At 54.0% G+C, this 16895-nt stretch overlaps 1 protein-coding gene across 2 annotated transcripts; it reads left to right on the top strand.

The window, feature by feature from the left end:
* Positions 1 to 1658: 1658 nt before the first annotated feature.
* LOC129542533 (SEC14-like protein 4) lies at positions 1659 to 16833 on the top strand. Of its 2 annotated transcripts, XM_055405030.2 has the most exons (12): positions 1659 to 1841; positions 2963 to 3038; positions 6649 to 6692; positions 6999 to 7058; positions 7185 to 7373; positions 9764 to 9859; positions 10182 to 10242; positions 11144 to 11227; positions 11542 to 11648; positions 11723 to 11862; positions 11945 to 12114; positions 13820 to 16831. In XM_055405030.2, the coding sequence occupies exons 1-12, from the start codon at positions 1788 to 1790 to the stop codon at positions 13957 to 13959; spliced, it is 1221 nt and encodes a 406-aa protein (XP_055261005.2). In that variant the 5' UTR covers positions 1659 to 1787; the 3' UTR covers positions 13960 to 16831. The 2 variants fall into 2 exon arrangements, with proteins under 2 accessions (XP_055261005.2, XP_055261004.2); XM_055405029.2 differs by lacking the exons at positions 1659 to 1841; positions 2963 to 3038; positions 6649 to 6692; positions 6999 to 7058; positions 7185 to 7373 and adding an exon at positions 7936 to 8201 and having other exon boundaries at positions 13820 to 16833.
* Positions 16834 to 16895: the final 62 nt, after the last annotated feature.

Genomic DNA, 16895 nt, shown 5'->3' with positions numbered 1-16895 from the left:
TCTTTTTCCCTCAAGATTTAAAATCCCTCCAGGACATACTGCCCAAATGAAATACAAAGCCAGCCACAAATGTGAGCCACACACGTGATTTTAAACTTTCTGGTCACCGCTCTCTTAAGCAGTGAGAGCAGAAATGGCGGCGAGCACAGGGGGGTTTTAGGGCCGTGGGCTCACTCTCTGGGATACCGCTACGGTGAGTGTGTCTTTATAGCCTTGACCCACCCACAGCATGCACAAGACCGAGCGTGAACCCTGACGCAAACTATGGGTGATAACGTTGTAGAGCCACTGACTGTATCAATGCCCCATCTGGTGGGGAGTGTCCACAGTGGGAGAGGCTGTGGGGTGAGGGGACGGGGGTACATGAGAGCTCTCTGTACTACTTTCTGCTCAACTTTGCTGGGAATCCAAAACTGCCCTTTAAAATAAATTTATTAATTTAAAAAATTATAGATTATTAAAAAGTGAAAAAAAGGTGCAATTAATGGTAACAATATATTAGCCCAATATATCAAAAAATATGACTTCAATGTGTAATCTGTATAAGAATTAATGAACCATCTCATTTCATTTTGGGGAGTGCTGTCTTCAAAACCTGGTGTGCACTTCATAATTACAGCTCATCTCCATTTGCACTAGTGACAAGCCACGTTCCTAGCGCCCGGCCACATGCGGCTGGCGGCCGCCAGCTTGGCCAGAGAAGCGCAGAACATGGTTTGACCCCAAGTGAGGACAGAGCGTAAAGGTTCCAGTGACCAGATTAACCACCCTCTTCACCTTCACCTCCTACCTGCTCCTCTCCCTCGAAATTCCTGCCCACGCCACCTGAGTTTTCTCACCATCCCTGGTAACCTCTATCTGGCTCTCGGATGCCGCCCTGGACACCTGTGTCAGCTGCCCAGCACCTTGGGCTTCCCAACCCTCCACCACCCGCCCGGGGCTGCCATCTCTCCTCTGCCACCTCCCACTGCCAGCCTTTGGGCTGAGGAGCTCACCCTGGCGAGGGAGGGTGCACTGTTAGCTCTCTACCCCTGAAGGTCATCGCTCTGCTGTCTCAACTGTAGTAACTGATGAGGAGCCCAGGTTGCTTTATGCAACACTCTGGACTATCTTTTTTTTTTTTTTTTGCCAAACCTCAGGGCATGTGGGATCCTAGTTTCCCAACCAGGGATGGAACTGTCAGCCCCTGCATCGGCAGAGCGGAGTCCTAACCACTGGACCACCAGGGAAGTCCCTCCTCCAGGTTGCCTTGAAGGCTGAAACCATTTTGCATTTACCGGAGCTCTTACGGGCTAGGGAGCACTGGCAAGCGCCCAGCTTGTGGCCAAGACCAGGGGAAGGTTGGCAGAAAGGCATGGGACCACCTGGAGGGTTGAACCAAATTTATTAAGTTTGTTGGGAAGGAGATCTTGTGTGATCTCTGAAAGTTGCCCACGTGTCTTTGATGCCCCCCCTGTCTTGCCTGTCCCCCGGGACCCTGTGGGAGCCCCTGGGATGAGGTCGCAGGGAGGTAGGAGGAGCCCGGTGGCCCTCCCCACCCCCCGCCCCCCGCCTGGAGTCTGTGCTCTGGGATCCCCCTGGGGCAGGTCACCTCCCAGGCCCGGGTAGAGTGTGCCTTAGCGACTGTGGGAAAAGTCGCTGAGCAGAGGCGCAAAGCTGGCTGGACGGGTGGGGAAGGAGGGGTGCCCTCCAGGCCGCGGGGGCGGAACCAACACCCGCCCCGCCCGGCAAAAACAGGCCAGGCGGCGGCGGGCAGACTCGTCCTGGGCACCGGCGCTCGGGGCACCATGAGCGGCCGAGTTGGGGACCTGAGCCCCCAGCAGCAGGAGGCGCTGACCCGGGTGAGGAACTTGGGTAGGGGGAGACTTGGGCAGGGGCCGAACAGCCCTCGGGGCACAGCCGCGAAAGGGGACCCTGGAGAGCGCGCGTCCAGCCCGTGGCTCCAGCGCACAGGTTGTCCAGGGAGCTGAGCACCCGCCTGGGCCAGGAGCCCCTTCTCTGGGCCTCTCTGCGACTCAGTCCCGCTCTCCACCTCCGCCCGCGCCCAGCCACCGAGCCCTGTCCCTTGAGGAAGGTGGAGGAGGGTGGCCCTGCCTTTTGCACTGAGGCAGCCTTGGGCAGACAGCCGCCCAGGTCCCCTGCCGAGATTGCAACCTTTGTTTGGTTGGTTTCTGTCTGTGGCTTTCTGAATCCCCAGACTCCAAGCCTTCTCCCTATTGTTAATGTTTTCATTAAAGGGAAATGGCGGGGTTGGGGGGGTGGGGGGGTTGGGGGGTGGAGTTGGAGCTTTCAAGACAGTCCTATGGGACTCACCTGAAAGTGAAAGTGAAGTTGCTCAGTCGTGTCTGACTCTTTGCGACCCCATGGACTGTAGTCTACCAGGCTCCTCCGTCCATGGATTTTCCAGGCAAGAATACTCTGGGGAAGGGTTTCTTTTCAGGCTGCTAGTTTGTGAGCCTCACATGTATCTGGCACCTGCTGCAAGCCAGGCCTGAATCTAAAGCCTTTACCTTCACAAACTCCTTTGACTGGCACAAATGTATCATTATCCCCACTTCACAGACGAGGAAACTGAGGCTCAGAAAGGTTAAGCTACTTGCTTCCAAGTCCTTCCAAGACCCTCATGATGCAATATCCAGGCAATGTCTCCGGAATGTTCTGGTGTGCCTGCATCAGATTCACCAGGGATGTTTGTAAAAACAGAAAGGACACAACCCTCCCTCAAACCTACAGAACAAGGGTCTTGTGGGGCAAAGAACCCCTCAGGTTTGAGAAGGATCCAACTCTTCCTGCCATGGTGGGCTGAGGGCTGGCCCATTCCCAGGTCGCAACCTGGTCTGGGCATGTGCTGCTAACTCTGCAGGGTCCCTGGGCAGGACTGACGTGCAGACTGAGGCTGGGAAGGTCTGGGACAGGGTCGGGATTGTGGGAGCGCCTCTGACCATTATATCCGCTCCCTCAGTTCCGGGACAACCTTCAGGACCTGCTCCCCACACTGCCCAAGGCTGATGACCACTTCCTCCTGCGCTGGCTCCGAGGTGAGGCCAGCTGGGGTCGGTGGAGGCTGACAGGGTGGCGGGGAATGGTGGGGGGGTGCTTCAGGAAAGCAGGTGGGAGACTTTGGGAGACAGCCCTGAAGAGTGGGCTGGAATCTCAGTTCCCGTCCAAATCAGCACAGCACAAAAATCCTATGGCGCCTCAGTTTCTTCATCCATAAAGTGGGCATGAGGCCACCTCCCCAAGGGTTGTTATGAATTAAATGAGAGGGTATAGTGCCTGGCATGTGTGGGCAACAGGGTGAGGTGAGGTTAGAGGTAACACCCAGGAAGTTCTCAGGATGACAGGCCTGCCAGGTCTTGAGTAAATGCCACTGAGCTGTCTTCAGGACTTGACCTTGGGTCTGTCTCCAGTTCCTTGAAGACAGGGCCTCAGGTGTCATTCTCTTAGGGGTCTGACACCGAGTGCCCAGTGAACATTCAGAGAGTGGGTGTGATTAAAGGCAGAGGAGGAATTTCCTCTAGGAATTGCTGCAGTAGTGCAGAATAGTTAGAATGACAGAAACCACCCTAGAACTTAGGGGAAAAAATTCATGTCATCTCAACATACCCCGTGGAATGGCTTTTGAGCCTGAGCCAGGAGAGAAGTCAGAAGCCAGGCTGGAATCAGACAGAACAGTGATTGCTAGCAGGGTGCCCATACAAGCTGCCTCGCTTTCCTGACCTGTGTAACACTGGTCTCTACCTTCAAGATGCTGTGAGTCAGACCTGAGGTCATGGGCATCCACGGAGCCTGCACCGAGGAAGGCCTCCCTTCTGTTCTGTTCCATTTGATTGTTGTTGTTTTTTAAATTATTGTTTTTTTACAAACTATTTTTCAGAACCATTCTAAAAAGATTTACAGAAAAGTTGCGAAGATAGTACAGAAAGTTCCCCTAGATGCCGCACATTAACACTTTCATATATATGTTTGTGACCTTTAATGAACCTTCATTGCTATGTGATTAGTAATTAAAATTTGTGTTTTATTTAGATTTGCTTAGTTTTTTTTTTTTCCATTCCGGGATCCTATCCAGGACACCACATTCCATTTTCTTGTCCTGTCTCTTTAGGCCCTCTTGGCTGAGGCAGTTTCTATTTCATTTTCAATGTCATTTTAATGTTTTTTTCCCCCACCCAAGCTAAAAAAGGAGTTGGAACAGTAGATTTCTTTTTTTTTTTTAATTTGGAGTATAACTGCTTTACAGTGCTGTGTCAGTTTCTGCTGTGCAACAAAGTGAGTTGGTTCTATGTACACATGCATCCCCTCCTTCTTGAACTCCCTCCCGCCCCACTAGGTCATCACAGGGCGCCGAGCAGCCCACTAGCCGTCCGTCTGTCTTACGCGCCTGTGTGTCTGTCAGTGCTGCCCCCTCGGTTTGTCCCACCCTCCCCTTCCTCCCCTGCGTCCACACGCCCGCCTGTTCTCTACATCTGCACCTCTGTTCCTGCTCCGCCAATAGGTTCATCTGGACCATTTTGGGGATGGTGGATTTCTTAAAGCCACTTGATACAGCCTCAGACCTCTCTCTTCCTCTTTTGAATCTTTTTGGGTTTAAAAACCAGCTTTTCAGGTACCTCGTGGCTCTTAGATAAATAAGTGAAATCGTCTGCACTGTATGCGGCTGGGTCAGGGGAAGGAAAAGGACCTGAGATAGGAAGAGGGTGCCAGGCGTCCGACGCCTCCCCCTCACAATGCAGCAGATCTGCTGCTGCGGCCCCGCCCTTCAACTCAGCTCTCCTCCCAGCATCACAGGCTCCAGACAGGGTCAAAGGCCAGGGCTGAGCTCAGCTGGATGCGGAGGAGCCTTGCTGACCCTCTGAGGCGGACTCCTTTGTTTCCCTTTGTCCCCATCCCTCGTCTGGGTCCATCTCTCCCTCTCGGATGCCTGCTCCACGAGGGCAGGGACTGTGCCTGCCCCATGCTCCCAGTCTGACACACAGTGAAACAGTTTTGAGGACCCAGCAGCGGTGTCCAAACCACTATCTGTAGGACCAGAAGCCCTTCTCAGGTTCTCAGGAGGAAAATCTCCCAGAGACATCTCACAGGAATAGTCTTACAGCCAACAGAAGAATATCAGGCGTGATTATGCACCAAGAAATTTGAAAATCTAAGTGAAATGGACACATTCCTGGAAGAAGAAAAAGAAAGCCCTCAATAGACCAGTAAATATGAAAGACATTTAAATGGTAATAAAAACATCCCCTCCCCTCCAAACTCAGACCACAAATGGCTTTGCAGGTGAATTCCTCCAGTTTTAAGACCAGCTAATTTCTAAGTATACAAATTGTTTGAGTTGTTTCCAAATATATGAAAGAGTGAGATTTATTTTACGAGGCTTGGGCACATTTGATTACCAAGCTAGCTAAGGACAATAAAAGGAAATTCTAGGCTCATTTCACTTACTAATGTAGATGTAAAGAAGTCTAAATAAAATATTACAGAACAGAATCCAAGAAGGTATTAAAATTATGCAACAGTATCAAGGAGAGTTTATCTTGGGTATGCAAGAAGAGTTTAACATCAGAAAACCTAGGGAATTCCCTGGTGGTCCAGTGGTTAGACTTAGAGCTTCCACTTCAAGGGGCACTAGCTCACTCCCTAATCAGGACGATCCCATAAGTCACGCAGCCATAAAAAAGAAAAGAAAGGAGAACCTATCAGTGTCATCGAGCACATTAATGGAGTTAAAGATAAGAAATTATAGGGCTATCTCAATGCAGAAAAGGGCATCAGAAAAGGTTCACATTTTATTTATAAGACAAAAGTCCCTCATGACATCCTTTGAATAACTCTTAAAATGATAGTCCCAGATAAACTAAGGCTCAGAGAATGTAAGTGAGTTACTCATGGTTGCAAGCAAATAAAAGGACAAAACTAGAGTTTAAGCTCAAATCTGACTCCAAAGCCCATGCTCTTCACCACTCCTAACACCGGGGGCATCTCTGCTCCCTGGGGGATGTTAAATATTGCAGGCAAGATCAGCTGTAGAGTGAACACGTTTAAGAGGCCTGGAGGGATTTCTCTGGTGGTCCAGTGGCTAAGTCTCTGAGCTCTTAACGCAGGGGTCGCTGGTTTGATCCCTGGTCAGGGCAGTAGATCCTACATGCCGCAACTAAGAGTTCGTGTGCCACAACTATATCCCACGAGCTGCGACAGAGGCCGAAAAGCCTGTGTGCTGCAACCAAGACCCGGCACAGCCGAACAGAGAGATATCTTAAAAATAAAGGCCTGGGTCCTGTATAGCACAGGGAGCTATAGTCAGCATCCTGTAATAAACCATAATGGAAAAGAATATGATGAAGAAAATATACATATGTATAACTGGATCACTCTGCTGTAGAGCAGAAATTAATACATTATAAATCAACTATACTTCAATAAAAATTTTTTAAGGCCTGGAAAATGAAATCAGGGGCCTTCCACAGTCTTCGAGAGGATTAAAGATCCTTGCTTTTTTTAAAAAAAATTTCCAGACCCCCAGTGTATTCTTGGAGCATCAGAAAGGTGTGCCCGCCTCGCCCCCGGAGCTTATCTCTTTATGAGCTGTCAGAGAATGGCTTAGGCTGCATTCTGCCTCCAGCCTCCTCTTACCACGCCTTCTTCTTGCAGCCCGGAACTTTGACCTGCAGAAATCAGAGGACATGCTCCGTAAGGTGAGACCCTGTGCTCACGAGCATCCTGTCTCCTACACGTTGCACCCCAGGAATTATCCCCAGGGATTATCAACAGAGGCCGGGGACTCTCTCCCAGTCCTGCTTTGTGTTTCTTCTTCCTTCCCCCTGCATCCCTTTCTGCCTCAGACCCGGGTCCCCCACAGCCCTCGTCCAGGTGTTCCCACCCCCAGCCTATGTTGGTAGCGCCTGGGGTGGCTCTGGCAGGATCCTGGTGTCGGTGGGCAGAGGGGAGTGGCCTGTGACCTCTGGGGCGGGCAGTCTGCAAATCCAGCCGTGCCTCCGCAGCACATGGAGTTCCGCAAGCAACAGGACCTGGACAACATCCTCGAGTGGAAGCCCTCAGAGGTGAGCCCACGTGGGGTTCCCCAGGCTACGGCCACCCCCTCAACTCCCCTACCGCGTCCAGCCGCCCGGGGGAGCGGGGACCAGCCTGGCCGGCTGCTTCGAGCCGGGCCCTCGCCCTGTGTCCAGGTGGTCCAGCGGTATGACGCCGGCGGCCTGTGTGGCCACGACTACGAGGGCTGCCCCGTGTGGTTCGACATCATCGGGACCATGGACCCCAGGGGCCTCCTGCTGTCAGCCTCCAAGCAGGAGCTGATCCGGAAGCGCGTCAGGGTCTGTGAGCTGCTTTTGCACGAGTGTGAGCAGCAGAGTCAGAAGGTATGCGGGCAGGCAGAGGGCACGTGGTGGGGCCCGTCTGTCTAAGGCTGGTACCAGGCCTGGCGAGGGAGGCATCTGCTCCTCCCTAGCCTTCAGCATGCTGGGCTCTGCTCCTCCTGCAGTCACCCTTGCACAAGCGTCTAACACGTGGGTGCCATTCTCTGCTGGTGTGCACCAAGGGTGGCCAAAGCCCTTCCCCTCTGACCGTGGGTGAGATGCTGGCCTTGGTGCTACGAACCCTTTAGCCCTGCTCCCCCAGATCCTTGGGAACAGTGGGTGGTCAGCTTTGCTTACAAAAAAGATGTCCCTTGATTGTGTAACTATGATACCTGATGGGGGAGCCATTGCTTTCAGTTCAGTTCAGTTCAGTCGCTCAGTCGTGTCTGACTCTTTGCGACCCCATGAACCGCAGCACGCCAGGCCCCCCTGTCCATCACCAACTCCCAGAGTTCACTCAAACTCATGTCCACAGAGTCGGTGATGCCATCCAGCCATCTCATTCTCTGTCATCCCCTTCTCCTCCTGCCCCCAATCCCTCCCAGCATCAGAGTCTTTTCCAGTGAGTCAACTCGTCGCATGAGGTGGCCAAAGTATTGCAGTTTCAGCTTTAGCATCAGTCCTTCCAATGAATACCCAGGACTGATCTCCTTTAGAATGGACTGGTTGGATCTCCTTGCAGTCCAAGGGACTCTCAAGAGTCTTCTCCAGCACCACAGTTCAAAAGCATCAATTCTTCGGCGATCAGCTTTCTTCACAGTCCAACTCTCACATCCATACAGGACCACGGGAAAAACCATAGCCTTGATTAGACGGACCTTTGTTGGCAAAGTATGTCTCTGCTTTTTAATATACTATCAAGGTTGGTCATAACTTTCCTTCCAAGGAGTCAGCGTCTTTTAATTTCATGGCTGCAATCAGCATCCGCAGTGATTTTGGAGCCCAAAAAAATAAAGTCTGACACTGTTTCCACTGTTTTTCCATCTATTTCCCATGAAGTGATGGGACCAGATGCCATGATCTTTGTTTTCTGAATGTTGAGCTTCAAGCCAACCTTTTCACTCTCCTCTTTCACTTTCATCAAGAGGCTTTTGAGTTCCTCTTCACTTTCTGCCATAAGGGTAGTGTCATCTGCATATCTGAGGTTATTGATATTTCTCCCAGCCATTGCTTTGGGCATCCCCCAAAACTGGTGACCCTTGAATCTGGGCACATCCCTGGTGTCCCTAGGGAGTTACTACCAAACTCTGTGGAGCATGGGGCTTCTAAGCCAAGAAGGACCACACCCACCTTTGCAGGGCTTCTCCTGGCCCCTGACTCTGTGTTTCCTGGTCACTAGCCTTCAGAGGGAATCTAATGTCAAGTGTGGCCGGGTTGGTTTTGGGAGTCTAAGTGTCTAAAGCTGTTATGGCACTGTGGGATATTATGGCTAATATATATGTGTCCTCATGGGACTCCACACGAGGACAGGGCCTGCGTCCCCAGCCTCTGGCACAGAGCAGAACACAAAACAGACCCTCCACCGAGATCTGTGGCAGGCAGGAGAGAATTTCCCAATGCCGTGTGTTGTGCTTGGTTTGAACACATGTGTTCAAACACTTGTGTGTTCTCATGTGAGATGGCTCACTTATAGGCTCAGAGCAGTGTCTTCCATGTCACGGATGTTCCCATTTGGAGCCAGTAGTTAACGTGATGGAGACACTAGTATCTGTTAAGATTTAACAGGCACTGGCCAAGTGTCAGACACTGGGTTTGTTGAATCCTCACAGCAGATCTCTCAGGGCCTGGAATTATCCCCATCTTACAGAGGAAAAAAGTAAGGCTCGGAGGGATTAAAAACCCACCCAAGGCCTGGTGGCTCAGATGGTAAAGAATCTGCCTGGAATGCAGGGAGACCCAGGTTCGATCCCTGGGTTGGGAAGATCCCCTGGAGAAGGGAATGGCAACCACTGCAGTATTCCTGCCTGGAGAATCCCATAGACAGAGAAGACTGGTGGGCTGCAGTCCCTGGGCTCAAAGAGTCGGACACGACTGAGCAACTAACACTTTCAAAGCCACACAGCCCCCCAGCAGCAATTCTGGCTTGGACTCACCTGCAGGGCTGCATCACTGGCTGACAAGTATACTACTGTACGTGAAGATGCCCAGTGAATGAAGGATGTCTTTAATCACAGTTAACTCATTCCAGGCTACAATGTGTGACGGCCACAACGCTCAGGCTCAGAGGTGGCACCCCCTTAGACCCTGGATGGGCTCTGTCTGTTTGGAAAATGCTATGGGCAGCTGGAGGAGGGAGCAGGACAGTGGAGGGAGGGATCTTCGGGGTGCTCTCTGGCCAGGATCTCCTGGCTGGAGCCGTCATCTGACCTGAGTATCTGCTGTGTCGCATGCAGCTGGGAAGGAGGGTCGACACGGCCGTGATGGTGTTTGACATGGAGGGGCTGAGCCTGAGACACCTGTGGAAGCCAGCGGTGGAGGTTTACCAGCAGGTGAGGCCGGCTGTCGGCTTGCAGCCAGCAGGGAGCCACGCTGCCCATACCAGCTTCCGGTCCATGGAGGAGGGGTCACTGCCCAGGGGCCCCAGACAGCAACCAGTGAAGCTGACCTGGGGATCCACCCTCCAAGGAGAGAGTCTGAACCAGAGCTCCATGGAGGATGACGGCCATGCTCCCGGGAAGGACGGGATGGGCTGCTGGGGTGGGGGAGGGAGGCTCTTGGGGGCTTGTGTCTCAGCAGCATCAGAGGCCACAGAAGTCCGGGGGCTGGAGGTGTTGGAAGCTGGCCTTGCTCAGACTCGTCTTGACCCCACAGTTTTTTGCCATTCTGGAAGCAAATTATCCAGAGACGATGAAGAATTTAATTGTTATTCGAGGTGAGCCCACAATAGGGATGACCTCCAGGGGTGGGAAGGGGGAGGAATGGGGGAAGAGGACATCGGGGAAGCCACCCAGACCAGGGACTGTCAAACCATCCTGGCTGGAGAATGGGTCTTTGTTTGTTCAGCTCAGTCCTTCGCTGATTCTTTTGGAATATACAAAAGCACGCTCTCGTGTGCTGCAGCAATGTCAAATACACCATGTCTCTAAATGTTTACTGTTATTTTCTTTACCGACCTGGATGGGGACTGGCATCAGAGAGTCCATGGACTGAGAATCCATGGAGTGGAAACAGTCCATGCCTGCAACGGCTGTATGACAAAGGGCTCACTGCATGTGTTCTAGGGTCAGATGATCTGGCTTCCCATCAAGTCTATGGAGCAAATCAAGGTCACCTCATTGACCCTCAGTTTTCCCATTCCGTAAAATGGGGATACAATGGCACCTTCCCTATAAGATAGCTGTGAGGTTACATGAGATAGTCTCTGGGGAAAGTGTAGCACAGAGCCTGGCCCATAGATAGCACCCAGTGAACTTGAGTCATCCTGGTGGAACATGAGGTTGAATGCAGATGCCCCCTGCTTGCACCCAAGAGGGTGCCAAGGCACCATGGGCAAACCGTGAGTGTGGAAAGGAAGAGGCACCCCTGGGGAATCAGCACTGCTGATGCCCTACCACAGGGGAAGAGGAGGCAACCATTTATTGTTTCGTTTGATCTCCACTTTTCAGTTAGGAGTGCTAGGCCTCGGAGAGGGTGAGTGAGTGGCTGAAGCTCTCACAGCAGGAGATGGCAGCATCTAGGTCCGTCCAGCCTCTGTCCCACCCACGCCCTTGGCTGTGGCCTGTGTATCCAGGTCCTCTCTGGTCCAGCTTCTCGAGGGCGTTTGTGTGTTCCAGCCCCCAAGCTGTTCCCCGTGGCCTTCAACTTGGTCAAGTCGTTCATGGGTGAGGAGACCCGAAGGAAGGTGGTGATTATGGGAGGTGAGTGGCCCAGCCCCCAGCTGTGACGCCCCCGCATCTGCCTGGAAGCAGAGGCTGACGCGGAGGCTCCCCTTAGCTCCTTCTCTTCACTCAGGCTCCGACCTTGGCCTGACCCCCAGTGACCTTTGCACACCCATTCGCGGCTTTGGGCCCTAGACGATGGCCTGGGTGGCCATGTGGAGCTCCTGGGTGTTTTTAGGAGTTGGTGCCCAGGGGAGCCAGCGTAGGATACATCAGGTCTCTCCCTGGGCTTGGCCTCACTGCCCTCCGTTGAGCCCCTGACCCCCCTGGCGCCCCACTTTTTGTCCCCACAGGCAACTGGAAGCAAGAGTTGCTGAAATTCATCAGCCCCGACCAGCTGCCCGTGGAGTTCGGGGGGACCATGACCGACCCCGATGGCAACCCCAAGTGCCTGACCAAGGTCCGGCGCCCAGAGGACAGGGAGGGAAGGGAGATGGCCGTGGTGCGGTTCCCGCTCACCACCCCCGCCCACAGATCAACTACGGGGGTGACGTGCCCCAGCATTACTACCTGCGCAACCACGTGAGGGTCCAGTACGACCACCAGGCGACCGTGGGCCGAGGCTCCTCCCTGCAGGTGGACAGCGAGATCCTGTTCCCGGGCTGCGTGCTCAGGTAGGCACGGTGCCCCCCCCACACTCCGGGAGGTGCCCGGGGCCCAGGCAGGTGGTGGTCAGTGGGGCCCTGTCCCCTGCAGGTGGCAGTACGCGTCAGATGGAGGGGACATCGGCTTCGGGGTTTTCCTGAAGACCAAGATGGGGGAGCGGCAGCGGGCCGCGGAGATGACGGAGGTGCTGGCCAGCCAGCGCTACAAGGCCCACATGGTGCCCGAGGACGGGAGCCTCACCTGCACCGAAGCCGGCGTCTGTAAGAGCTACGGGGATCACTGGGGTCGCTTTCCTCCTCATGGTGGAGAAATGATCTGACGTCTCTTGCCAGTCTGGCCCCTCTGTCTGCCCCTATTTCCAGCTCTCGGGGTGGGTGTGGGGGTCTGTGAAAGCTCCTATATCCCGGATGCCATGGGCATCAGCTTCAGGTGTTGGATCTGAGAAGAGGCCCCCAGGTGTGGGTACAGGAGCAGAGAGGCATGGTGGAACACAGGGTTCACAGCCCCGTGGGCTCAGCTCCTGGGAAGACCCCTCACCGCACTCGACAGGCTAAATGAGAGACAGCTGGAAAACAGCCATAGGCTCGGCGTCAGGGCTTCTAGGCTGACAACCTGCGTAGGCCACTCGAGGAGATGGCCCTTCCAGGTGTTTGTCCCCCATTCGCAGGCCTCTCGGGCTGGTCTGTTTTGGCAGAAGCGGTGTTGCCCAGGGCCATCACTGCCCTCCCGCCTCTGCGGGGAACAGAACTAGGAGAAGGGAGACCCAAGGTTGATGACCCCTGGGGAAGGAGAAGGTGGTGCTAGTGGTAAAGAATCCGCCTGCCAATGTAGGAGGCATGAGATGGGTTTGATCCCTGGGTCGGGAAGATGCCTTGGAGGAAGAAATGGCAACCAACTCCAGTATTCTTGCCTGGGAGATCCCATGGACAGAGGAGCCTGGCGGCCTACAGGCCATGGGGTCACAAAGAGTCGGACTGAGCATCTGAGCCAGTCACACCTAGTTCACTTTGGTGGCAAAGTGGATCCGATCTGATGACTCATCAGATCCAGATTCACGTTGGACCTTGGCGGTGAACAAAATGCCTCTAAAAGAGACATAAGAGGGACTTCCTGGTGGTCCAGTGGTTAGGACTCTGCACTCCCAATGCAGGGGTCACAGCCCACTACCTGCCTGGGCTTTGGGCACTTCCCGACAATGCCCAGGTATTGCAGGGCCGCCATGCCCATCTGAATACACAGCCCAGGAATAGGATCTCGTTGTCCACCTGGTTGACAAACTAGGATCCCACGTGCTGCACAGCATGACCCAGAAGTTTTCTTTTAAGTAATAAAAATTTTAGGGACCTCCTAGGTGGTCCAGTGGCTGAAAGTCTGCATTCCCAGTGCAGGAGATCTGGGTTCGATCTCTGACATGGGAACTAGATCCTATATGCCACAAAAAAGACTTCCCATGCCACAGCTAAGACCTGGTGCAGCCAAATAAGTAAAATAAAAATAAATATGTGTTTAAAAAAATAATAAAAAAATTTTTAAAAAAACACGAGAAAGTGACTGATGGGGAAAGTGGGGATCCCCTCTGGTTTGGAACATCAGGATAAGGGAATCCCAGTTCCTCCCCTCACTTGCTCTGGAATCATCAGAAGGTCTCATCAACCTCCGTAAGCCTGTTTCCTTATCCATAACATGGCTATGATCGTAGTTTCCGTGGGGCCACTTTGAGGATTCAGGGAGCTGTGAGCACTGATGTGACACCCATAGACGGGCTGATGCATGCTGGTGGTTGCTATGACTCCTGTGGTTAGCACAAGCATCAGCCAAGGAGATAGTCGGGAGGGATGGGCTGGGAACCAGGCTGTGGCTGACACGCCCGCCCCACCTACGGTCCGGGGCGGCCCCTTCCCAAGGGCACCCGGGTGTGCAGGTATGCCAGGCTCGCTTTGCCTGCTTACTCCTCTGTCTCTGCAGACGTCCTGCGCTTCGACAACACCTACAGCCTGATACACGCCAAGAAGATCAGCTACACCGTAGAGGTGCTGCTCCCCGACAAGGCCTCCGAGGAGAAGATTCAGGGTCTCGAGGACTCAAGACAGTCCCCAGTGCAGTGAAGACCCCGCCACCCCTGTGCCCGAGCTCTCCGACCCCTCAGCACCCTGCCCTGTCCCTGCCCTTCCAGGCAGAACGGTGCTGAAGGGGACCACGGAGAACCTCTCACCTCATCTCACCTCGCCGTCTCAGCTCCTGTGGGCCCACCTGGCTCGGCGGCCCAGCAGGAAGGGGACCCCCGATGTGTAGATCACGTGAAGATCCTGACGGACACCCCATCCCCTGTTCACAGAGAGAACCCTGACGATGAGCCAGCGTCCAGGAGGAAAGATCCTGTCTGCAGAAGCTGCCCTTGTGTCCTTCCTAACAAGGTCCCCCCCATCCCAGGGCGCACCCACGCCTGGCCCTGGTTTGGGGGGGTGTGCCTGATCCCTGGCTGCAGGAAGCACTGCTCAGGCCGGAAGAGCAGACCATTCTCTGCACGTAGGGGCTCTGCAGGGATACGCCTCAGGGCCAGCTGGAGGCAGCTGGGGAGAGGGATGGGCAGGGCTGTGGGCGGGTGTCTCTGTTCTGGCAGAACGTCAGCTCTCCGGGTTGGCTCTACCGCCTTTGGAGGGAAAATCAGAAATAGAAAGTGAGCCCTGGCAGGGACAGCCATCGGGAGAAGAGCCACACTCAGCCTTCCGCAGAGTTCAGTCTCCCGGGAATTCCCAGGGGCCCCCCACCCCGCCCCCACCTGCTGTGGTCCAGCCAACCTTCAACCTGGTTTCTTTCCGGCTCTGAGTGGGGCCAGGACCCAAGCAGAGCTGGAGGGAGATGCAGTAGGCGTGCTGGGGTGCAGCGTGGAGCTGCCATCCCAGGGCGCCCAGCCTGGACTTGGACTTGCTCCTTAGGACAACCATCAGGCTTTTCCTCCATCTTTGTGTCTCACCAGGGGGACAGCTGAAGGTCGGCTGCCATCCCTCCTCCCGTGCCCCAAATGCGACTCAGCAGCGGCCCAGTAAAGGCTTTATCCCTCAATGGCTGGTTCTCCTGGGGCCCACAGCCCACAGTCAGGACCACTGCCTGTTCTGCTGGAAGGACTGCACCCAGCAGGAAGCTGCCAAGCTGACTATGGCTCTGAGGTTGACTCTAGTTGGCAATGAGGCCATCCACCAGGGCCTGAGCGTGCTGCCCCACCACCCTTCACTCTGCCCCCTGCCCTCTGGCTAGGCCAGGCCAGCGGCCCCCAGTACCTCTGAAGACCCGGCCCCAGGCTCTGGATCCCTGCTCCCATACTTCTGTCCCACGGGTGGAATGCTGGCCACTCAGGTAACGTCCCCAGGAGTGAGTGACCAGACGTCCCTGAAAAAGGGGTCCTTGCTGCCAAGCATTAGCATCCTGGCCGCCCAGGCCCTTCCCAGGGACTGAGAGCCTCCTTGAGCCCCACTCCCCAGGTGCGTTGCCAGCAAGAAGCCCGCCTCTGGTCCCTTCCCCACTCTCAGACTCTGTGCTCACATCTTCCCTGGTTAATAAGAGGTTTCTCGATTTCCCAGAGCCTGTCTTAGGCAAGGACATAATGAGGCTTGGGAAGGCAGGGGTCTTCTGGTGAGCCAGAGGGTCCTTTAGGCCCCAGCCCTCCTTCTGTGGACCCAGCCCTCCATCCACCAGGAACGATGGAGCACAGAGTCTGAGCAGGGTCTCTGCCGCTATGCAAAGCAAACTAACTGAATGAAACCAAATGAATGTCAGTACTTCCCTGGCGGTCCAGTGGTTAAGACTTCACCCTCCAATGCAGGGGGTGGGAGTTCAATCCCTGACTGGGGAGTTAAAAGTCCCACATGCCTCAGGGCTAGAAAACCAAAACATAAAGCAGAAGCAATGTTGTAACAAATTCAGTAAAGACTAAAAAACATAGTCCACATCAATCTTTAAAAAAAGAAAGAAACTGAATGTCATAAGCCAATGCTGCAAGGCACTTCTGGTCCAAAGGAGTGTTTAAATCAGTTGGCAAGAAAATAAAAAAAAAAAAAAACCTGCTTCACCATCACCAAGGGACAGCCTGGGGCCATCAGGAAAAAAGTCACACAGCATCTCATGTTCAAGAACATTCCCACGTCCCGGATGTGGTAGGCTTTCCCATCACCCCAGCTGCACAGGTCATCCTCTGCGCAGCCTCCCAGTTGAAGGGACATCGAGAGCCCTTGAGGTCCTGGCTTCCCAGGGTCATCTTCCCACCGCCCATGGCAGGTTGTGGCGGGCACAGCCAACGGGGGCAGGGGGACCCTGTGCCAGGTTTCACTGGGCCCAACTGTCATGACGGAGACTCCCAGTGCCTTCCTGCCACCTTCACCTCCCTCGCCTAAAAACAAGGGGTTTGTGGATATGAACGCTGACCCTGGCCTTTCTAACCACCCAGAGCCAACTGCCTAACCCTCAGCACTGCCTCGCGTGGTTTGCTTGCAGGCAGCAAAGACTGCTCTGTCCCAAGCTAAGAGGTTTTCCGAGGCTCTGACCACAAAGAATTTACACAGACATGGCTGTGACGTGGGGGTCAGATACTGTCACGGCGACTCTGAATCCCAGAGCTGGCCTCTGAATCCCAGAGCTGGCCAAGACCATCTTGTGTTCAGCCATGAGGGCAGCAGTCAATGCAGAGGTGAGAACAGAATCTCCTTACCTGGAGGGGGCGCTTCAGGAGCTAGAGAGGGAGCATGTCTTTAGCAACCTCCATCCCTGTGTCTTAACACTAAAAAAAAAAAAAAAGTAGGATGGGGAGGAATTCCCAGTGGTTAGGACACCATGCTCTCATAGTCAAAGGCCTGGTTCGATCGCTGGTTGGGGAACTAAGATCCTGCATGCTGTGCAGTTCAGCAAAAAAAAATTCTTTTTTTTAAACAATAAATTATTTTAAAAGGAAGTAGCCCAGAAAGGGGCTGGTTTACCTAGAGCTTGTTTTGTTGTTCGTTCACTCATGCATCAATGTTTACTGAGTGCCTGCTGCCAGGCACTGCAGGCC

This window comes from Moschus berezovskii, chromosome 19 (assembly GCF_049115385.1).
Source record: "Moschus berezovskii isolate FMDL1 chromosome 19, NW_MosBer_1.0, whole genome shotgun sequence".
Classification (NCBI taxonomy): Eukaryota; Metazoa; Chordata; class Mammalia; order Artiodactyla; family Moschidae; genus Moschus; species Moschus berezovskii.
This window is presented reverse-complemented; position numbering and strand designations above follow the sequence as displayed.

Bases quoted from the DNA above. Each gene is read 5' to 3' on its own strand.
- LOC129542533 (XM_055405030.2), top strand. From the start codon at position 1,788: ATGAGCGGCCGAGTTGGGGACCTGAGCCCCCAGCAGCAGGAGGCGCTG. The intron at 6,693-6,998 runs GTGAGACCCTGT...GTGCCTCCGCAG, and splicing joins CAGAGGACATGCTCCGTAAG to CACATGGAGTTCCGCAAGCA. The intron at 7,374-9,763 runs GTATGCGGGCAG...TGTCGCATGCAG, and splicing joins GTGAGCAGCAGAGTCAGAAG to CTGGGAAGGAGGGTCGACAC.